Genomic DNA, 24,870 nt, shown 5'->3' with positions numbered 1-24,870 from the left:
TGTAACACTTCTCCGTACTACTTTTTGTGCACATTCACTAATTTTGAGCTTAAATTTAATCAATAATTATTTTAGAGATAAAAATATTGATATCTGAAGGTAAGAATAAATAACTTACAATATAAGTTAAATTATAATGTGTGGGGCATAAGTCGGAATTTACGCATGCCTCAGCTTTCTCTACGCGCAAACAATAATACAGTAATGCAGGAAGCTTTTCAAACATTCTGATCACTGTTGATCTCAACATTAACTTAATTATTATTCACTAAATGTTTAATATCTCGATGTCAATTATATTATAAAACCATTGCAAATACTGGACTTTAGGGGTTATGTGGGATTCAGAGTTCCAAAAAAGGCAATAATACAGTTTAATATATATTTAATTTAAATAATTCATCATATCAAAGATACATATTTAAAGAGTATTTTCTGAAATTTGTATTCTACAACTTAGCCGTCGGTACATCATTTCCCTTGACGTCTCAAAAAAATATGTTTTTGTCGTGGTTCACCTAAATCAAAAATATTTCGTTAGTTCATGGATAAATCTCGTTATTGGACCAAGGAAACTAATTCAAATTTTAATTTGATAAAATTTTCGCCATGTATTGGCTCGAAAAAATTATTCGTACAATTTAGTCACTGATCATAACGTTATTTCAAAAATTTTCGAGAAATTTTGTCCACCGACTTTAAAAATTTAGTTGTGAGATAAACACGTTTAAGTGCAAAGCGCTACACAGACGTGGTGTGATGGACGGAACTTCCGTAGGGGGTATCTCTTAGAATTTTACTTGGATCGATTTGAAATTTTGGAACAAACTTTAAACATATTGTACTATTTAATTTAAAAAACACAAAATAGATTTTTTGAATTTTTTGTACGTCGTATTCATAAACCCACTTCTCGTCATGTTATCGTCATTAATACGACTCGCATGAGGCAAGTTTTCGATGACTTCACGACCCTCATTGAATGTTTTGCGCCGCCAATCAAATACTTGAGTTAATGGTAAAGTAGACTTCCCAAAACACTTTTGCAACATTTTCAATTCCACTGGAAACAAAAAATTTTAAGCAACTTGTTGTTTTCATTGGTAATTTTTTTCCATTGAAAAAATCGCCTGACAAACTTTTCGTGTCGTTAATTTTTTTTTTACTTATTTGGTTTGCGTCCGCAGTTTTAATTCACCCGTCCGGGTATAGTATGGTGTATACTTGTATATTATATAAATCCGGGTATATAGTATAGTTAGTACAAACTTCAGTATAATAGTCAGGCTTAAAATCATCCTTTACGCCTTGCTTGTGCTTGATGGCCAATTTTCTAAAAAAATAGCCTAAGTTTGACAATTTATTCAGCAAATAAGGAAAAAGGGATGGAAATTCCTTCCTTGCTGCAATAAATATATATTTGAGTTTACAAAAAAATTGTGTTGATAATTTGTTGCGAAATGACGACTACTGGTTCAATCTTCGGAATCGTTTTTCCTCCCCTCTTCACTACGGGCGGCGGTGATTTTAGGAACTTATGCTATCTGAAACAAATTTTCGAGAAAACGCACTTGTAGTTTTATGTACTGAAGCTGACTAAGCCAAATTGTCCGACAAACTTCAAACTTCAGAACCCTAAAGTACACTTTTGAAAATTTTAAACTGACCAATATCCTTAATACCGATAACCAATTTTTTCTTACATTCGACTCGACTCTAATCTCTTCGTAATTAGCACTGTGACTTTAGTACAGAACTCATAAGTACGTTAGATTTTTTAAACAAAAAAGTATTCCAGAAAAAGGTGCCTTGTATTGTGTATTGGTAATGCCATTTGGAAAAATTTTCTAACTGGAGAAAGCTCTTATGTATAATTTTTGGCAAATTTAAGCAAATAATGCAATATTTTGGATACCGTCATGAGACATTTTTTTTTAAATGTTGAGGAAATATTTTTTCGCTGTTTGTTGGCTAAATGCCAGTTTTTAATTATCAATAAATGCAAGCAGACATGCTTTGTCTACCAGACGTCAGGTGGCGAGAAAAAGCACCAGTTATATATGTACATCCGAGCATATAAGCTCATAGGGTTATAATAAATCGATTAAATGCAGTCCCATTGGTTCCGCCTGATGTGGCAGTAGCGACATGCAGACACTTTGACTGCATGTTTATGTAGTCAAATAAATGCATTTTTAATTATACGGCTGAGTCTGGCAAATGCATGAAATACTTGTATACTTTGTTTGACTGCATGTGGCTGTGTAGTTTTATGGCTGGTCAGTGGAGTTTGACGCCTTTGTCGCTTTGATCGCTCTGAATGTGTTGAAATCGCATTTAAGCACTAGACTTTCAACAGAACTATTTACAAATTCACAATACAAAGGGGTTTACCCATACTTTTGCGCCTTTGTTTGTTCGATTTCCTCAGCACCTTGGTACCATTGTTTTTATTTTTTGACTAATAACTGCGAACTGCCATGATTTATAACAATTTTTATATGCGCATGTACAAATATAAAATATTATATATTATATGCATACTGTTTGTTAGGAAATCGCATGCGCACAAGCATATATACTTACATATGTACTTGGCTGTGTATTGCACATTCTGAAAGCAGTTCACGATTTTTTTTTCCAATTTTGCAGCTTTTTGTGTTGAACTTGTCTGCACTTTTTGTCTGCTGGCCACAATTGGCTTTCGTTCCGGTGGCACGTGCTGGTGTGTTGCATGGCGCATTACTTGGTTGGCGTGCTGTTGTGAAACGTCTTATATTTACATGTGTATACATACTTTGCTCTAGTTATTTATACTCTTTGCTTGGCTTTTAAATTATATTAATACGTGACTTTTATTGTGTTCTCTAAAATAAACTTGAAGTTTTGACGGATTTGCTATCACGCTGTTGTTCTGCATGGCGACATTTTGTTGGAAGAGTGAAAAGCTGTACAAGTATATGTACATATGTATATACAAAATAAAACAAACAAGTGAGAGACTTATCCAATCTGGCGGCACTTTGTTAATTACTTCGAAAAAAATAACAAAATTTAAGTGTGAGAATATTTATAAAATTAATTATTATTAACAAATACTTTATCAATTAATTTCTATAATTTTCCTGTTGTTCTTATATGTTTATCTTTACTTTCTTTTACATATAAAATATACGAAAAATATAAGAAAGTAACAAATGTTTGATGTAATTCTTCGTTTTTCATAACATAAATAAATTTTTTTTCACATTTCTTGTGCTGTTCAAGAAAATGCTTAGAAAATTATTCGGAGTCAAATCTTTTGGAAATACGTCTGGTAACTTATTCGCACCGAGATCTCGGTTATTCATTGTCGGTACAACATGTTTTCATAGAACGTTCACCGGAAAAAGTGATTAGGGCTATTAGGCAATTAAGCAATTCGAAATAATTGTAGCATTGCTTTGATTAATTTAAAACACGGAGCATTATCTGGTTTGTGCGATCGCGCGGCATCCCCTTTACATAGGTAGAGGTTTTGCATACACAACTTTTCGTGAGCGATAAGTTCAGAACTATCTCGATCAACATCACTTTACATTCATCAAAAATCATATCGTATAATATCTTTGAGCCTCCACTGCGTACAACGCGAACTTTTCATCTTTCCTAGTAGTTGGTGGGGCATAAAATTCCATCTAGAAGTGGTCGATTCGACGTCTCTTATTATATGTATTTTTTTTGATTTATTTTTATATAATATTATATCATATTATATATTTCATATATTTCTAATCATTATTTGATGTGTCAAGCATGTTCGGTAGTTTTATATTTAAGGTTTTCGTGCTGCATTATTTATTAAAAATGAAATTAATGCAAATATCTTTTCAAAATTGACGAAAACATCAAAACTTTACGCTTGTTTACGCTCCTTAAGTTTAGCTGATTCTAACTTCTACAAAGCGCGTTAATTTTCTGTAGTCTTAATGTCATTAGAAAGCAGCCATGTTTTCAGTGCTGTTTCACTTAAATCTCTATGAGTTATATAAAGTCAAAGTTCATTCGTATATTAATTCTTTTGAGGGGCCGCTATTCATTTTCGGTTTTCGCCTAACTTAACGCATATTCGATCGCATAATCGGGTTTTAACGACTATTATATATTGTTTATTCTTCCTGTTATTGATGTTATATTATATAACTATACGATATATTATGAGTTCATCGATTTGTACTTGTTACTAGTTAAACTTATACGTATTTTTAGCCATATATTAATATTAGGAATTTACTAGGGATCAGTTTTCCACATAGGGCTTTCAAACTCGGATTAAAATTTCTATCCTACCGTAAAGTCGTACCGGTAAATCCTGCCTGTCGACTAAGCCGAATAACAATACACAATACAAAACAAAAAAAAAATAAGAAATTCCCTTTGAATTTGGTATCATTACAAGCTAAAAACGATTAGTCCACAAATTTGTTGCCACACGGGCATTAGTGCCAAGCCAACTATCTCATAAACGAATTGGAAAGATGTGGTTGCCGCTTTCCTTCCGCTCCGGCGTTGCTGTGATTTATGCATTTGGCGGTGGCAAAGCAAGCTGTGCACATGCAATAATCACAGTCAAACCACAAAAACCGCACGAGGCTACAAAGAGCAAATTTTGTTTGAGCAATTATTGCGAATAATTTTATCTTTTATTATTTCTGTTTTTAAACTGATACCTTTCTGTACTTTATTATCATATGTTTCTGTCGCTGACTCACATATTCACATTTGTGCTCTGTGTGCCCACATAATACCAATTACCTAAATCAAAAAAAATCTAAAAATATTATTTTGTGGGTTAGCAATATTCGCAAATAACGGCGTTGAGGCATTTTTTCTATAGGCGACTGGGCGCGTTCGCTGCCCCGTATAATTTTTCAAACATATGCATGTACATACCATTATGGCTTGGCAGTAATTTGACTTTTGATATATTGCACGCATACATACACACTGTATATATACATATTTTGGAGCACCATATATATATCGTTCAAAGTAGAAAACCGTTTTAGGCTTTATTTTCGGATCTGAAAACACACATATTTCATATATTTTTTTAACTTAGCATATTAATCCTTTGTTAGCGTAGATAGAAAACAGATTTATGGCCGATTTTGGATCAATGCAGCATTTTTTTGTGATTGTGATTATCCGAAAATATCGCGTTTATGCCTGAAACTTTTTGCGAGTGGGCGCGGTTTTGATAGCTTACTTGCGCCATAGTGTTTTCATATTTCATTGTGTTTATGTTTTATTTATTTTTGCATTTTGTTTGATAAGCTACTGGGCACATTCCGGTCGATATAATAGAATATGTCTGAAATTATGTGAAAATTATATGATAAAGGAGCTTTCCCAACCAATTTTACTGTCGAAAATATACTTTTCTATGTAAATTCCGGACTATTATAATATATAAGGAGTATTGGAATTGCGTTTAACAAAGTTTTTCACTCAAATAGAAGCATTCCCACTTATCTACTGACTCGAATCCGTATTCGACATCATGAAACCTGATTTCTTTGTGTTTAGACCATATATTATTGGCTAGCCTGAAGCTTGGAAGAGTTCGTTTGTTGCAATGTTGGTCTTCTCGTTTCAATACATCAAGCAGCTTTATAAAAACACTATGGTAAATTAACGTTTTTTCTTTGTAAACGAAAATCGCGGAGATAACGTCACTTTGGGACCGATAAGTAGGATGATTATATGAAATATACCATAAAACTTTGACGCTTAGGTTAGCTTAGCCAAGACGTGTGAAATGATCTCTTGATCAGAATAGGAATGTTTTTATACATATAGCAACATGGTGCTGCAGAGTATAATAGTATTATTCACCTAACGGTTGTTTGTATAACCTAAAACTAATCGAGATAGATATAGGGCTATACATATATAAATGATCGCGATAACAAGATGTCCGCCTGTCTGTCACTGCAAACTGGAACTTAAATGAAAATTTGGATATCGCCATGAAACTTAATACACGTGTTCCTTGGCAAAAAGTGAAGACAAGTTCGCAGATAGGCGTTATCGGACCACTTCCACGCCCATAAAACGCCATTAAACAAAAACCTATTAAGTGCTAACTAAGTTCTTAATGAAGATATCGTTGAATGTGGGCGGATTTAGTTGGAAATCCATATTCGAGACCCGCTGGACCGATTTTAACCAAAGCTGGTATGTGGCATTACACTAAGATTTTTATTCCCCAGTGTGTGTGCGATATCGAACCACGAGAACTTCCCATATAACATAATTTAAGATCCCATCTGATTCTTTCACTTTCCAGTATACAAATTAAGCACCAATCAATGTATGTGAATTAAGCACAAATACTGACTTTGAAGTGTGCAACATATGATCAAAAATTATCTAAATCTAAACAAAACTGTTCAAGCTACCTGGTGTCGAATTTATGAAACCCAATTCCTATAGCGAGGTTTTTATCGAAAATATTTTTAATTTTTTACATTCTATAGTTAATAATCATAATTGAAATAGGCTCAATTTCACATTTCGAAGCAAACATTTCGATTTTGAAAGCAAACTTCGATTAAAGTAGAAAGTACTATTTTACTTCTGACTCAATCTTTTGAAGAAAATTGGTTTGGCCGAGTGTCGCGCAGTGTCATACTTTGGGAACCGTACCAAAGGCATATTTCAAACCTATGGTATATTTCACTATCATTTATTTTTGGTTATACAAGTAATTATGAGTCGTAAGGTCATAAATCTTTAGACTGTAGTAAATAAACTTTCTTTATACATCACACCTACATGTATTAAATTTCTCTTTGTCTAAGATCTTTATTTATAGCCTCACATTCATCAACTGACACTTATTTTACAATCTATGTTACATACCAACTGATTACATTTATTAGTGCTTATATTGTGGTGTCTAAGCTGCGATTTTACGTGTTTGTTCAAACATAGGAAATAATATTGACACGGGCTTACATCATATTCCGCCTGATGCAAGCAATACTTCAATTCCAATTTGACTCTGATAAAAGCGCCTTTATTTTTTTTCTTCGTTGACGACGAGTTTTTTTCCTTCTGTCCATGCAGCGCATTGATTGAGTGAAATTTTGTATAACTTGGATATACCTATACAAGTAGAAGTTCAATGAAGCTAAGAAAAGTAATGAAAATATTTCTTAATTTGGAAATTAATATAAATACATAAAAGGACTATATACACTTTTATATTAATAACTTACTTCCACACTCTTTTACGTAAGGCCATATTAACAATGATCTAACAAAGCAGACCATATCTTCCTACATACATTTTTTATCAGGTTATAGTATTAAGGGGGTATTATAGTGTAGAATTTCAAAATAATCGACTATTTTTTCATATTTTCAAAGTTTAACTATTTAAGAATATGTCTGGGGGAGGATTATTTAGATTATTTTCGAAGACACATACATTTTACTGACCCGGAATCGAATAAAAGACTTTACGCGAAACTTTAAATGCGCTTTTCTCAGACCAGACTTTTTCAATACGATACCTACTATATCTCGAGTTCTACTGAACCGATTTAATTAAAATTTTCACAGAATCTTCTTTGTAAACCTCTCTCGGTATGAACTATCCTCATGTCCAATTTTTTACTATTTTGAAAAAATACGAGAAACACTGGCCAGTCAAAAACATTTTTTTTTTACTTATTGCTAGTTCATACAATTGTGACATCATTGCGGATTGATAATCCTTTTTTTCATTTCAGATGACTAGGAGGGTTATAATCATGGGTATGCTCATGTGCCAATATTTTGAGACCCCTTACTTTATCAGCTGTCAGTTTTCTAAATATATTGATTGCCTTCTTTTATGACACTTTAAAAATCACCTAAAATCACCTCGGCAATTCTGAATATTTATGTACCCGTGAAGCATCTTCATTCTTCCATTGTATGCTTTTGCCATGTTACTTGAAAAGAAAAATACCTTATGCATACGTTTACTTTGACAGCTGACTTGTCAAAAAACACCCTGTAGGTTTATGAACTGTATTTCATCGTTTGCACCTGAACTTAGACTTTCCTACAGGCCCGTGCATGTTGTGTCTCTTTTTTTTGATCAAGATACCAACTTGTCTGTTTAAAATGCTGTTCACTCTTTTTCCTCAATATACATTTTCATGATCGATTTCCATGTCTATAAGTAAGTATAACCACATCAAAGTAGAGATTTTTTGTCTCCATAAGTGAAACGAAAACAAGTTTTTTGCGGAAAATGCGTGAAATGCGTTTTCGCACATGGGGTATAGTGTTCATTTTGGTTGTATTACAAGTGACAGTTGCGGTAAAGCGATTCATGGATTCATGGAATCACTTTACTTACTACTTTAAGTGCGGTTGATATGGGTTAAGTGTGAGGATATGTAAGTGGTTTTCCGGCACGTGATTATGCGTAAAGTAAGCATGCTTGTGATTACACTGTGAAAACCGGATTTAAAGAAATACCAATTGTTACCAACCAATCAGAACTATATAATTAACGACTTTGCATTTATGGTCGGATTGTTAAGGAACCCAACTAATAATGAGAGATAAATTCATTTTCGTGGACTTTATTTGCTATAGTTGATCTCGATTATATTACTAAGTTTTTGCTAAAAATATTTTAATTTTCTTGGCCAGGTAGCAATTAAGTTAATGATTTTCATTTAATCGACGTAATTTCCACAGTCCAAATTAAGCAGCTTTAAAAAAGTAAGGAAGGGCTAAGCTCGGGTGTAACTCTCGCAATTTTCTGGTGTATTTCCGTATATATATTTATTATATGGTGACTTAAAAAAATATTGCTCTGATTTCATCCGTTTTAGGCAAGAGGATACGCTGCAGAGAAATATATGCTTTCTGAATTCTTACATACTGACCGATAGATGCGTTATACCATACATATATAACTTCATACCTATTTGATTGTCTATGAGTACTTATAGTGTATACAGCCTCTTCAATTTGATTGTGCGTCCTGCAAAAGTTTTTTATGTATCACGTACGAATCACGACGATGTCGCAATGTTGGTACACTTTAACACTTACGAGCTATTAAGGTAAACACGGATCCTCTCAAATGAGCATAGAAAAGATGTTTTCTTGCTTATCATCGCTTGATTATGGCTCATAAATATCACAACAATTATTTGTTGATAATACATTTAAAAGTGTTTTTTGTCAAGTGTAGAGGCCATCATTTTCATTGGAGGCCTACATACCTTTGCTTGTGCCTACCATACTTGAAATGGTGTGTCAGAATTCACAGGCAAACAAAGATGATGACCAGCTCGAACTGGGTTAAAGCGAAAAGTAAACCAGCTTACACAATTCACAGTTTTCTCAAATAGACTTGTGGTAATATTTACTTAACCTATAGAGTGTGTACTCATATGAAGAGATTTTTACGTGCAAATGAAAGCAGAAGTCGGAAATCAGTGATCGCACATTTTCCATTTTTGTTTTTACTTACTTACTCAAGTACTTATTATTATTTTACTATTGTGTCTTCGACTTCAAAGTGACAACAATAACAATGCAGTAGTATGCAAAAAAAAGCACACGCGACTGATTACCGATGTCTTTAGTTCGGCAAAGCATTTTATGTCAACGGGGCATGGCCGTAAAAATGGCCTTTTAACCATTTTAATTACGTTTCACACGAGTACTAAATACTTATACACATACATACGAGTACGTACATTACATTACCTGACATCAAATTTTAAAGCCCTTCCCAGCTGCCACTCAAACTGAAACGGAGATTAAAATGGTGATGGGGACTGATAGTGAAACCGAAGGTGTGAAATGTGCGTCAAGGCGCGAGTAAACAATGCTAAATTATATTTATATATGAGCGTATGTACATATACCTATGTGTAAGTATATATGAGCGTTTACAGCTGAGTTCAAGAAACTAGTAGTGGCCGTGGAGCACAACCCTATTCATTGGAAAATGTACAAAAATCATAGCAAAAGTAGAACATGTATCTTCATATCAAAATAACGGTTATTATTACATTATAATGTTAACACCACTTTGATTGATTTGTTTAAACCCAATCATTGTTGCTTTTACAACTAATTACCAAACATTTCCACCTGAATTCTCTACTGGATTCCATTCCTTTAAAATGTAATCCTATGGCCGAGGAAAAATAAGCCTTCTCTATAAAACTAACACATTTTCTGACAATTAAATAAAACACTTTTACAATTAAGCTCTATTACGGTTAGCAAATTCAAATGAGTTTTGACATATTTCATTCTTATAAACACTGGCTTATTAGTCCAAACGTGTATCTCTGGGAATGTTAGTCTTTAATTAATTGTTAATCAGGTGTTTTGGAACCATTTTAGAATTAAGTTGCGAACAAAACTTCTTCAAACAGTTGAGTCAGAACAAATTTATGTACATTAAATTAGGATGTTTTGATGGCATGCGTCGCATTTGATTTCAAATATCACCGGGATCGTAATTTTCTATTTTTCCTCATATATAATATAATTTTCGTGCCTCTGATTTACTACATACCATATATGGACAATATAAAATAATGTGGGTACAAATTTTAAATTTAAATTTTTACAAACTTTCCAAACACTTACATTCTACACTATAATTTTTGTAAACAGCATAATTTGTATGGTAACAATATAACAAAAAAGAGTTGCGCTACTATTTTTATGATCACAACTGTCTCGCAGTTAATATACCAAAATAAGCCCAGCTGGAAATTAAATTAACTTCTAAGATATGATGAAACTTGAATATAAATTAGTATTACTGGAATTTCCGAAAAACTACTATTTTTGCCGAACTTTATACAATATTCGCTGCCCCAGTAACAGGCTAGCAGATATTCATTAAAAAATTAACAACAGAAATACGAGAAAATCCCAAATACGGGATTCAAAAATTTTAATCCCAAACACCGGATTGAAAATTAAAAAAATAATTTTAACAAATACTGGCTTGCAAAAAACAAAAAATCCCAAGCACGTAATTTAGAATTAACAAGTAAGAAAAGGCTATGTTCGTGTTTAACCGAACATTTTATACTCTCGCAACTTGCAAGGAGCAAAGCCGGGGAAATACCTTCAGATCTTGGTAGAACTTTATACTGAACTTGGGGAAGTATTGCCTTGACTTCATCCTTTTTTGGAAAGAGGGTGCACAGCTTTTAGAAAAATATTCATTCTGATTTTCATTAAAATTTCTAATCGATAGAAGTCAACCGGAAGGTCGCAAATATATTTATACTTGGGGGTTAAGAGAAGTATTGATGGTTTTACCCTTTTCAGGTACAAGGGCATGCTGTCGTCATAAAACTATCCCCGAATTTTAATACCAGACCTCACAAATTGACCGATATGTTTCGTAAAAAACCAGCCATATTATCGTCCGATTTGGAGAAGTTCTAGGCGTAAGTGAAATAACTTTGATGGAATATAAAAATGTGTCATATGGGAAGTAGGCGTGGTCTGCCGCCTGTCTTCACACTGTAATGTAGGAATGTTAAGGTTATATTACATACCGAATATGGTTAAAATCGGTCGAGTAAGTCCCGAGATATGGATTTTCCCCTAAACATCGGCGGTCCCACTCTCACGGTCCAAATTTGTCACCGGCTCCTATAAAGCCCTCTCGTACCATTTTGGGTGTAAAATGTTATGTCTGTGGCGCATTTTTTTTTATATATTTATCGCACTTTTGTTAATTTTTAACAAAACCGTTTTATGGGGAGTGCCCCGCCCCGACCACTCATAATCCGAATTCACTCATTTTGACACTGTCATAGAAATTCTTAAGGGATTTTTTCCAAGCAAAGTTGAGTGATATGGCTTGAATGGTCTGGAAGATACGTACATTAAACTTAGTTATGGCATTTTATATGTTTTCGATTAATGCCGTTTGGTGGATGTGGCAATGGTTCTATTACGTCCATCTACGAACTCGTCCTTACCTTTCTGCCAAGGAACACGCTTAACCAGACAGACGGACGGTCGCACACTAACGCGGATTTCAACTCGTCTCGTCATGCTGATCATTTATGTACAATATATACCTATAACCCTATATCCAACTGACTATTATACTCTGTAGCAACATGTTGCAAGAGTATAAAAATTAAAACATAATTTTTAATCTCAATATCTTGAAAACATCTTGGATTAAAAATTAAGCCGTCATGTTTTATTTCCGATATAAGGATTAGAAATTGAAATCTACCTTTTAATCCAAAATTTTTAAAATAAAAAATTCGCAACCTCAGTAACAACCATTATGAGTATCTCTCTCTTCGTATATTCTGGTGTAATTCTGCCCAAAACGAAAGAAAATTAAAATACTTACTCAATCAAAGATTTCATTAGCCATATACTTAAATTAATTGAAATAATTAAAATTTATTTAAAGATTATCTATTCATTATCTATTACACTTTGTCTTCAAAGTCCTGGTTAGGTCAAAAACAGCAAATGTTAGATTTAATTTTATTTTTGGGTCAAAGTCGTCAAAATTTTTACAGTTTACTTAAAAGAAAATTCGATAAAAGATAAATTAGTGTTGAGTAAAATAACTGAAATACCTCGATACTCCTTGCCGTTTTCGATACTAACTCGATACTCAAAACTGCACAGTGCTCAATACAACATACGGCAATCTGTATAGCTTATAAAAAAAAAAATTTATCTTTAGTCTTTTGTTCACCACTTGAAAATATACATTGTATACTTAAGTATTTTACGAAGTGTTAAATGATTTCACTAACCTTTTTAGAATTGACTCCCAACTGGGTTGTGCTGTTTATAAACTTACAGAGTTCATTGCTTTTGTTATTATTATGGAATGAAGTTTCTTTGATGTTACATTATAAATGCCGCGCGCTCAAGTATTTATAAGCCCACGCGCCGCTCTGACAGCTCACTAAATAAACAGATCAAAGAAATAATAAAAACTTCAAAACTGAAAATGCAAACAATTTAGCAACTAAAGTGCGAACACAAAATTGTAGATATGGTGTGTTCACGTTTAGCCACGCACGATTGGTCTTTATTCACAAAGACCGCAAAATAATTGTAACTTGGATTCCTGTGCAAGAATTCGCAAACGACCCATAAAATCGGACTTTTTCACTGTTTAAAAGTTATTAATAAAGTTTCTAAAACCTTCTGTTTCTAAACAGGTGGCAGTCATCCCCAAAGTTACGTATTTTCAACTGTGAGCATTTTTAAGCTCTTTAAAACTGTTTGTGTTGTTGCAGTATTTTCATGGAACAAATGACACCACCACAATTTTCTACTTCGCTATAGGGCTTTTTAAACCTCTTTAAGGTGATACTCTTGTTGAATCCTTAGTCTAGGTTGCAATCTTCTTGCTTCTTAAATATATTTACAACTACAAGCTTCCTTCAAGCTCTCTAATAACTTAAAAAAACAGTTTGAAACCACCCATATTCGCTTTATACTAGTGATGTCCACAATGTTCAAAGTGACGCTAGTTCACAATTTTAATCAAAAAGCAACCTTTACATTCAGAGTGACTGGCAATTCGGTCTAGGTACTTCACATTTTCGAGGAGTTGTTGAGCCTTATGGTTTCTAAAAGGAGATAGCTATAGAGTGTGAGTCAGAGTAGAGAGCAGTATAGCCAGATATTGACGGATTCCTTTTTTCATCATATTTGAAGAAAGGTTCTAACGAATAAGCGATTTCAGCAATACGTTCTATTTTATCATTAATACCGACATGACTATAACTTTTAATTAAAAGCAAATTTGATGAGATAGCTTTACTAGCCATTTTTTTAGTGTGATCTTACATCCTTAAATTTTATTCTCTGGAATTAGGTTCAAACATAAAAGAAACTAAAATTCGGGATACATGCCGTTATTCGAACTAATTTTTTGTGAAACTGTCCTAGAAAATTGGATGCCACCAATAAACTCCTATCTCCGTTTCTGTGGAGGACATTTTCATCATAACGCACTTACAAGTGCATAGTTCCCTTACTTTATTTTTGAAGGGAATAAAATAGCTATGGAATTCGCACAAAATAGGAATAGCATTCTATATTAATGAGAGCAAGGCATATTACTACCCATTTACTAATTTTTTACCTGAATATTCCGAATTTTCTTACAAGTCAGACACAGTAAGATTAAATATACAAATATTAGTTTTGTGATTGATTAATTGTGGTATAACTTTTTTGGCAACATTCCTCAATTTGGTTTGTTTTTACCAAACAACCGCGTTTGGTTGCGTTTGTCATGATTATTATTATCGCATTACTCCACTTTTCCTTTGTCATTAATGCAAGCGCGCAACAATTTTTTATTATTATTGCTGCGACGCGCTGTGGAAGATGAGTTCCAAACCATGCTAACGTATGCTTTCATTTATACCGAAATTACTGTTACAAATATGGGTCAGATTTAATTGTTGCTGTCGGCACTTTTTAGCAACATTAACTTTAAGTTTCTCGCTTTTCATCGCCCACAACCAGTGGCGGATTTATGAGCGTCGAGTGCTAGTGCTATGGTGGAAATATCTATGCCGCATTGCACAGTTTGAATGACTTTAGTTATCGGCTGGTTTGCATGATTTTTTGACATGAAAACGCATCACATAAAATTTGCCAGCCTTTCCATTAAAACATCGTTGACTTAAATTTATTTGAAGAATACATAAAAATACTCTAAACAAAAGTATCTTGTACAGAGCCATAGTAAATCTAGATTGGATCTGAATTAGCAAAACTAATAAAAACTTAATAAAACACTTACCAGTTATAATATATCAAATTAAGGGATTTGTGGAACGATATTTAGTTAGGGACAAACCAATTTATCGAACGTTAGCCTTAAGAATGTGATTGCAATACATACAAATACTAATTTGAATAGAAAATTCAGTTTTAATTCGAAAAGGTGAAGTTAAGGCGGAGTACTGTTACGATTGAATCCGCCACTGTCCAAATTCGTTAAGTGTACCAAAGTTTTTACAAAATGAACACGTCACGAAATAACACAAAACAACAGTGTGTAAAAATTTCGTTTTTAACGCAGCTTCAAAATTGATACACTTAAGTATTTAATTATGTGTGACATGATTTATTAATTAGTGTGCATTGATGGCACTGAGCTGCTTTTTGCAAATGAGCAAATAATTGTTTTACTCGGTAGAGACGTAATGCGATGGCTGTAACTTTCAAGACAAACTAATTTACTTTTAAATCATCATCTCTTTCCCCATCTCATTGTTTCAGTTAAGTGGTCCTATTAGTCTGAGAAAACTTCAAATATCTGAAACGATATACTTTCTCGGGTTACCTAGAAAAGCCTGAACATTTTGTTTGCGCACTTTGATCGTGATATGCTTGATTTAAAATACGAAAACATATGGCCAGAAATTATTTCGTTTTTTATAAGTATGTAAGAAAAGGCAGCTGCAAATAATTTTGAGATATTGTAACTAGATAGCTACTTTAGGATATCAAATTTCGTTACCTAAGGTTAATTTTTACTTAATGTCAAATGAAGTGATAATAATTTTAGTGAATATCGCATCTATTAACCGTTAGGTCCGATCATCGAACTTCAAAATCATTTGAAAATTAAATACGAAAATGTTTTTATAACAAGATTTCTGATTTCTTAACATAACGCTAAAAAGTACAATATCATTATTCCACTGAGGGCAGGCGCTTATTGTGTGCAATTTAAACATGCCACTTGACCACGATCTTGTCTTGGGGACACTAACAATGAGAAAAAGACGATTTAACATGAACTACTCTGAACATGTAATGCATCAATTTATACAACAAATATACGCGCTACTGGTTGCTTGCTCGCTCGTGCAATAAAAACGAGGAAAAGCGCAAAATGTTCGCAACGTTCGTAACTTGCAACTGAAAGATCAAGTTTTGTGCAAAATCCCAGCTGACAGCGATCTACCGGTGACTTTCAATTGCCATAAACCATAGTATGTGGGTTGCCGCAGCCTTTTGGTCGTTGCAACGCTTTCACCGTATTGCTCGGTCAATGCATGGCTTTTGTCAACAATCTCTCGCTGGATATTATCAATACAGGTTTTTGAGGTTGACGAGTTTTTTCTTTTTAATTTGAATGTTTTACATTTTGGTACATAAACTACCGTTGCCGTTTTATTAATATTTATTGCGGTTCAATGACAATGCTTTGCAGCCATATCGGCAGAAGAAATGTCTGTAGATCGGTCGCTGTCGGCTTCGAGCTGACATTTATATAAATTAATTCATTTTAAACGAAGTCAAAGTGTTAAACAAAAGCATAAGAAGATAAATGAAAACAAGTGGTGAAAGTTTTCCGATTCCAAAATTGAGAGGAATGAAAGATGCGGTGTGCCAGAAGCGATAAATCCACAAATCGGACTTCTCATGAAGCAAATATTTTTGTAAAGTGGCTAAGACTAGATAATTTCATATAAGTAGTTTTATATAATACAAGAAAATCACTCCATTTAATAATAATAATTTTTTGGAAATTTTTTACACCTTGAGTTATATTATTGCCGTTTTAGCTAGGATCCCTAACTTTTTGGAAAATATAATATTGCCTATATTCACCGGAGATAGTGTAGCTTCCCAATGATGAAAGAATTTTTCAAATCCGTCAAGAAGTTTCGGAGCCTATTCGATTCAAACAAGCAACCTTCCCCTGTATAATATTAGTATAAATAACACTAAATCATTTGTAAAACTCATTTATTTAAATTCTTTCACAGTGTTTTATGTACATTTTCAACATTTACTCAACATATGATTTTCTCTTTTTTCTCTTACAGCTGAATTCCCAAAAGAAGATGCCGATATGTTAATGGAGCCAAATGACTTCACCCCAGTTACCGTTTTACGTTCACAGGAACAACAATTCCACGTGCCACCCACCTACCAATTCCGTCCATTACCACCCAATCCTCATATTGTGGCACGTTCTGATGTTCACGCCAACGTACCACAGCCAACGCCTGTTGACTCACACACACAAGCTGCACAAAACTATTATCCACCTTTCTTCCGTGAGGCGCCACCACTGGGTCATTCACGCCCCTACTTTCCTATACCCGATAGTCCAGTGATACCGAAATTTGCAGCGCCACATCCCGAACAAGTGCCACTAGGACCAACACAACGCAGCTTTGATCCCACTATTTTAGGTTCCGGAGATTTTGGAGTGCTACGCGGCGGCACTTTCTACCCCGAAGAGGAAATGACTTATCACACCGACGATAATAGCGATTTCAATCAATACTACGGTGACGCGAATGGACATGGACGCCCCTCGAACGAGGAGTTCGTGCAGAAGTATACTTATCCCGAAGAGCAATTTGCCGATTTCCGTGACTTTGCCGATATAAATACACCGGCAGATTCAGCGTTTTCGCAATTTGTTGTTGTTTATGCGGCGAAAAATTCAACCAAAACAAGTATACATCCACGTCCGAAGAACATCTTTGAGCAATTAGAACTGCTTGATCGTGAGAAAGAGCAAGAGGAGCAGGAAGAAAAGAAGCGGCGAGCGAGTAAATCCAAATCGAAGCTTTCTAAAACGAAATTGCAAAAGAAGTATAAGAAGAAGACGAGTCCCAAAGATATGGACTATGAGCCGCTCTTGGCATTAAGTTAAGCTGTTAGTGGTAGGGGCGGTTAAGCAAATTGTAGTATATGACATTATTTATAAAGTAAGTGAAAGATGGCAATACAGTTAAACAAAAACTAAGAAAGCAGGAAAGAAACGTTGGCAGTATACATGCTGTTCAGCGTGAAATCGTTATTGGGAGTGTAGAGGTTATCGTAATCATTATTTTCTCTCCTTTCATAACATTCACTGTACAAAATAGTTTCATATTAATTTTTGATAACGGTTAGAAATGGAGTGCGCATATAAAGTTGGATGCTGGTAGTAAAAAACAAAGTTTCTAATTTGAAACCACTTAGTGTAGGCTCATGCCTTAGCTTAGAACTAATCATTTGATGAAACTTAATCACTGCCGAAAATGTATTTATCAAACTTTCACTTTGCTTTGTATTTTATATTACTTGAAACCTTTTCAGTATGTCCGAGCTCAAATATAGTTACATAATATGTATTTCATACGTTTATTGCTCCTAATTTTAAAGCAATAATACGGAAATAAGCTCCGTTTACAACAATACCAAGAAATTAGTTTATTTTTCTATAACTACTCATTTTCATAACTAATTATTTCTATTTTTATTAAGAATAGTTCAAAGCACAACATCAAGAGTGGAAATTTTAACCTCTCATTTAACCTTATTTATCTAAATTTTTCATGTTTTTTCGAAAGATTTTCTTACATAGAAATGCAACCACAACATACATTTAAAATATTTTTGTTTGGAATTTCACTCATTTTTGATCTATTTACATATGTTTACACTTAATTGCAAAAAAAGAAAAGATTAAAAACAGCATTCTTTTTTTAAATTTTAAATTATGAAAAACTCATTAACTTTTTACTTTTTCATTTCATTCTCATCCATTCTCATCCATTCATTCAAATAACAAAAATAGGTTTAAACAGGTAATTTATAAAACACATTATGTTACATTGCGCTTTGCTCTATATTACTTGCAAGTATGTAAGTATATATGTATGTATTTTATTTACTTTTGTTTTGTAGTGACAAAAATACATCAGCATTTTATTCAAAAATTATTTAACTTTTTCATTTTGTAATTTTAGTATAAACGATATCTGAACATTTTATCAGAACACAAATGCTAGACTATATTTGTAATTTTAAGAATAATTAAACTGTTGTAATTTTTAATATCGAGATTATGTTCATTTTTTGTTATTATAGAAAATAAAATTATTTTAAAAATATGTTTGTGGCCTTTAGCAAGCTAGTGGATATTGCGTTTATTGGAACATATTGGAATAATCACATTGACGACAAACGCTAAACGAATATAGTATACATATTGTAGAATGTGTGGAAAGTGTGTGTTATTATTACTAAATTTAGTAGCATAAATGTACAGAATGGGTCGAGCAACGAAACGGCGTTCTCCGTAAATATAGTTCTATATTTAAAAAAAAAATATATATATATAAATTAAACGGCCTAATGAATACGTCTTGAAATATTTTCGAGGAACCTCATCCACCTCCCATATAATAGTATTGTCTAAAAGCCAAAGGATGTTAAGTACTATTTGGTCCATAATATTCTCACATTACTCTCTTATCGCAATTGCGAAATGGACTGTGTTTTAATTTCTATAAAATAACATTTGAAGTTCCATTTGAATTAAAATCATTTGTTAAGATATCGAAACGAAGCAACAAAACAAAATATACTCAATAAACTTAGAAGATACAGAAAGTCTAAAGAGTTTGTATTAAAGATTATGAATCGATGTGAGACAGCAGTAGTATTTGTTTCAACGATCAATCTAAGAAGAAGATACAGAAAGTCTTAAGAGTCTGTGTTGCAGCAGTTTAGAGTAAGACCAATAATAATAAAATAATAAAATCTACACAGTCAGTGTGAATGTGTGAATATCCTATAGTGGTTGGATCTGAACAATCTAATCTACCTAACGAAATTCTAGTGTATTATAATTCAAGCACCATTAAAAACGCATAGTCTACATATTCAATTTATGCTATCACATATCAAAAAATGGTCGAAACCGAACCATAACTTTTCAAGCATTCAGATACCGAATATATAGATTTCAGTGCCTAATTCTGACATTTACAACTACAATCTACGAGGTATATATACCATATATTAGTATATTGATCAGTGTGTGAGACATCTTAATGAAATTCAGAAACCGTATTTTCCTGGTAACAGAGTGTCGTGATGCCAAAATTGGATAAACTCGGCTCAACACTTAGCCTAGCTGTACCATGTACTTAATAAGAGAATTTCGAAATTCCGATACGCTTTATACCGAATATATCTCAATATGTGTGTTCTTTTCGCATAATTGCGTGTAAACATTCTAGACTAATAGGTATATCGGTCAATATATTTCATATTTTAATGAAACTGAATGGACATGTTTTCTTGTTTGTCACATATCACACATCCTTACCAAAATGATTTCTGTTTCACAGGTCTATTTTTTTTCATGTACTCGATAGAAGAGAGAGAAGGTAAAGGGAATTACTAAGTTCTATTAGGCACATATTTAAAATTAAAACATATAAGGAAGGGCTATATTCGGGTGTAACCGAACATTTTATACTCTTTCAACTTGCATTGATGAAAGGCGGGGAAATACCTTCAGATGTAGGCAAAACTTTATTTTAAAAATGTTCTCTAAATCTCAGTAAGGTTCCTCACATACCATCACCAATATATAAGAAATAAAGGCAACTAGATGTTTCAAAATCCTAATATCAGTTATATACGTAGGTGTAGGGCAAGTTTAAACCCAATTTTGTTCGTTTTAGGCACCGTTATTAGAAATACGTATGAGGTATAAAGATAACCTAAAGTTCTTTCTATTAGGTATATGGGGGCTAAGAGAATTATTGATCCGATTCAACCCATTTTAGGACAAAGATTTCTTTTGTAAGTCTATTACGATCCCCGTCAGCTTTGATCAGCAGCTCAATCAGTAATGTATAAGTATAATAGCAATATCTGATATGTCAATAATAACAATAGTTAAGCCTTAATTAATTTGATATCTTCTCAACACAATCGGCACGTTTTCTCACAGATGCTGGTATGATTGGCGACAAAATGCATTAACCAAGCAGCTAACTGAAGGTGTTCAAGTATTGTAGTGCAATTAATTGCACATAAAATCTGATTGAAATGGCCAGCCAGGCATCGTAATGAACTGTTTACAAAAAGACAAAAAATTAAGCAAATCAGTTCAAAACGCGAAACCAGAACGAAAAATGCAACCAACAAGTGAATGACTCGCATGTCGAGTAGTTGCCTAAAAACATGTTCTCCGCTGGAACAAAAAGAAGAAAAAGCTACTTGCATATTAATGCGTTCATTCTTATGTAAGAAACCGTGTAACCGCCACACACATGCGCGAAAATAATTGACAAACCGACAAATTGTAATAAAAAATTTTACGGCCCCAAGTCACCAGTGAAAACAAAAGTAATAATTCAGCGCCAGTCAGATAATGACCATGGCAGGCGCACAATAGGTTAGGCAGCTGTGACCCGTTAAATTGAAGCTTGTTCCGCCTAGAAGTGTGTAAAGAGCGCGCCGCATGGTTTAGCGCCTCTGGCGATATTTGGAGGCTACAGCAGCAACAGTTGCCAAGCAACAAAGTATTCTGGCGCAATTCTCTAAAGTATTTTTACGTTTATTAAGAACTCCATGTGTGTGATTATTAGATATGAAATATTCACGTTGATGTTTCTAGACAAACTTATCACAGTTATGTCGAGTTTTCTTCCCTTGGCAATAATTAGGAGCTGTGTCAATGGGTGGGTCTGTGACGGTATGGTAATTCGTGACAAAGTTCGTAGCTTTCTCTATTAGAACGCGAAAATGCAAATTCCTTTATCTTTAATGTAATTAAAATGATTTTTAATTACTGCTCTAAGTATTATATATGATTATCAGTAGGTACTACAGGTACATATACATATGTATATGTATATAATTGAATTACATATAAACGCTTACATTTGCTAAATACTCCTAGCAGTTCGGATTATATAAGTTTGATTGATTTATCGCCACCAGAATCACGCATATATTATGTATGTCTCTATTTCTTGGAGTCCACGACATCAACCTATGTAATTACCTTTATCTCTGACTGCATCTGGACATTTTTGTAGGTGTGACAATCTCATCGTATGAATTATTCTCTATAATACATGTTCACTCATTGCACCCAATTGAAATGTATGTTGACATATAGCAACAAATTAATGTCACCTATCACCGTTTATGGGTGTTGACCAAGACACCCTGCCGTGGGTGCACAAACTTATAGCTTAACTGCCTGCCTACATGTGTCACATAACTGAATTCCTGCATTTTGATTGCATATTTACGAGCGATGAAATAAATTAAATTACAATTTTGAAGCAATTATGGTATCAGTATGAGCTTGAGCTGGTAATTTAATTAGTTGTGGCCAACCTCTGCATTGTCGGTAACAATAATAATCACACCTAAACCACAATGCCGTTATGCGTGATATACCGGCTATGATATGATTATTGCCAGTGGGTTGAGATTGTTTGTAGCTGATTTCACGGAAGTAATAAAAGTTGCAGTAAACAGAAATTTTTGTCAGTCATTTTATGCGATTTTGATCTCTATATGCAAGGAGATGAACTAGACATCGGAAAATGTTGCATAAACTCGTGATAAAACTCAGTGATATAGACTTCATTTAGTTGTCCAATACGAATAGCAATTCTTCCAAACATATGCGTAAATAAGAAATTTTGGAGTAAATAATTACTTAGGTAGAAATTGAACCTGTCGAGAAAACTTCCGGTTGCTTAAGACGGCAAGTGTAACTAAGAAGAAATGTATGCCATGAGCAAGTCAGGTTCCAGTTCCAGTACTCTGAGGCAAGCCAAGTAACTCAACCAAACTCCCTACAATATGGTTATGTTATAGACTACTATCTCTATCGGATACAGGACTTGAATTCAAGAAATTTATTTGGTATTTGTATACGATCTGATCAAAATTTACTCGGACTGGTTCATTCAAACTAAGCTATCAAACCGAAACGATAAAACTTGTTTCCGATTGGTACAACAATTTTTTGGTTCGTGTGAATTTGACAGCTGTTTTTTTACGACGCGAAAAGTTGGTCTGGCGATTTTTACTATGGAAAAGAAATTAAACAATGAGTCTGATTCAAATTTTGTAGCAGAGGAGCTCAACATCTCTTATAGATGGACACAACACATTTTTGCTAAAATTATTATTCGGGTATGAAGCGTATCACTGCTAGACCGTACCAAAAAACCTGTTGCTGAATGCCCTACATTAATGAAACGTACCATCATTATTGGTAACGAGGCGTGCGTTTACTAATATGACGTCGAAACTGCCGAATGGCCTCCTTATAATAGAGACGCAAAAGGTTTCAATTCTTTCTAAAGAAAAAAGAATAAACTCTAAAGGATTCCAGCAAGAATATTGAAGAAAATATAATTAATCAATTGTACACCTTTCAGTTAGAGATGGCAATTTTCATCAACAATATCAGCGGAACCCACACTAAAAATTCTGAAAATGTAATTCTTAAGTTAAAGCGAAAAAATGGTTTCAGTCTTGTTTGGAGTCATCACCTAACAGCTTATAATTTTTATAGTGAGGTCTACAAATACTGCACATATACTTTTCCTCCTATATTGCGATAAACATTCTAAACATATGTCAACGATGACATGATTGTAGCACTAACATTATTTCTAAATAATATTTTCATAATTTGAGTATATTTTGATATCGCATGTTAATCATTTTATTTCTTTAGTCAGTAAAAAGCGTAAAAATGTGTCTTGCTATTCATTAATTACCATAATGTAATTAATATTGTACATTGAAGTTGATTTATCATTTCGCAACCGATTTTCGACATAGTATATTGTACAATATTTCGCTGTCAACAACTTCTTATTAATATAATTTGCTGTCATGCAGAAAATAACGATTTTTGTTGCAAAATATTTGAATAACAGATTCATCTTCACCACAAAAAGTTCTTACTGAAATACCGAAATTACGAAATTAGTCATCATTAAAGCGTTTAATCTCTTTGGTTGCAGTATTTATTTTAGATATTTAGTTAAACAATTTTTAATTCGCCTTTTTAGCAATGCATACTTCTTAATTCTTATCCATAACGATACATATTGCGATCAAGCCGTCTTATTAATTACACAGAGTTTTTAATTATACCGAACTTTGTGTGTATAATAAATATGACACATTGGTCCACCAAACGATTGACCGTCACGCAGAACTGGTTACACTACGCCACTCAAAAACCGAATATCCAATACTACACAAGGGCCGACAATTTTAAATTCATGACATTTTCGATTTCGCACAGGCAATTCCAGAACTCGTATATCTTCATTAAGTTGACAATTTTGGCAATAAACATAATTTTTGTCTTCTTATTTAAATGTGTTTTTATGCATGTTTGTAAAATTGTTTACACTTATTTCATTACCTTATATAATTTTTATACACTCGCAACACGTTGCGGGGGGTAAGAGGCACTTGTGAGCTACAAGGTTTTAAACAATGGGCGTGGCCCCGCCCTCTAAATGGTTAAACGTACATATCTCCCAAACCACTGAAGCTATATCAACCAAACTTGCTGAGAGGAAATCTTTTTATCATTTTTTTATACACTGTGAAAGTGAAGAAAATCCAATAATAACCTCGCTCACTCCCCGTATAACGGTTATGTTAAAAAGTGCTAAAAGTGCGATAACTCACTGAACACGAGGATAGCAGGAAAGCGCTTTATGGGATCCGATGTAAGAATTGGACGAGGGGCGTGGCACCGCCCATCTTCTTGCCTGTTTTTGTAAATAATGGATGCAATACTTCCTACTTTTATATCATACCCGACCTTAGGCCTTCCTTACTTGTTTAAATTACAAATTTGCAGCAAAAGACATCACATAAATAACGTATCAGTAATGGCCACGGCCATGTGGGCAAGACCGGATTAAGTTTGTGGTAAGAATGCGCGGAAGGCAGTAAAATATTTGAACTCACGATATATTATAAAATTACAAGTTTCTCAGTTAAATACTGCTT

The 24,870-nt window shown here is 33.6% G+C and overlaps 1 protein-coding gene across 5 annotated transcripts in view; it reads left to right on the top strand.

The window, feature by feature from the left end:
• Nucleotides 1-18,668, top strand: part of LOC106625479 (uncharacterized) — a 65,498-nt gene extending 46,830 nt beyond the window's left edge. For all 5 annotated transcript variants that reach the window (XM_070109759.1, XM_036371797.2, XM_036371799.2 and 2 more), the window contains exon 3: nt 16,887-18,668. In XM_070109759.1, coding sequence (XP_069965860.1) covers nt 16,887-17,728 — 842 coding nt within the window. In that variant the 3' untranslated portion in view covers nt 17,729-18,668. The remainder of the gene's footprint in view (nt 1-16,886) is intronic.
• Nucleotides 18,669-24,870: the final 6,202 nt, after the last annotated feature.

Source organism: Bactrocera oleae, chromosome 5, assembly GCF_042242935.1.
Source record: "Bactrocera oleae isolate idBacOlea1 chromosome 5, idBacOlea1, whole genome shotgun sequence".
In the NCBI taxonomy this organism is placed as follows: domain Eukaryota; kingdom Metazoa; phylum Arthropoda; class Insecta; order Diptera; family Tephritidae; genus Bactrocera; species Bactrocera oleae.
The sequence above is the reverse complement of the archived record's forward strand: the minus strand, read 5'-3'. Positions and strand labels throughout refer to the sequence as shown.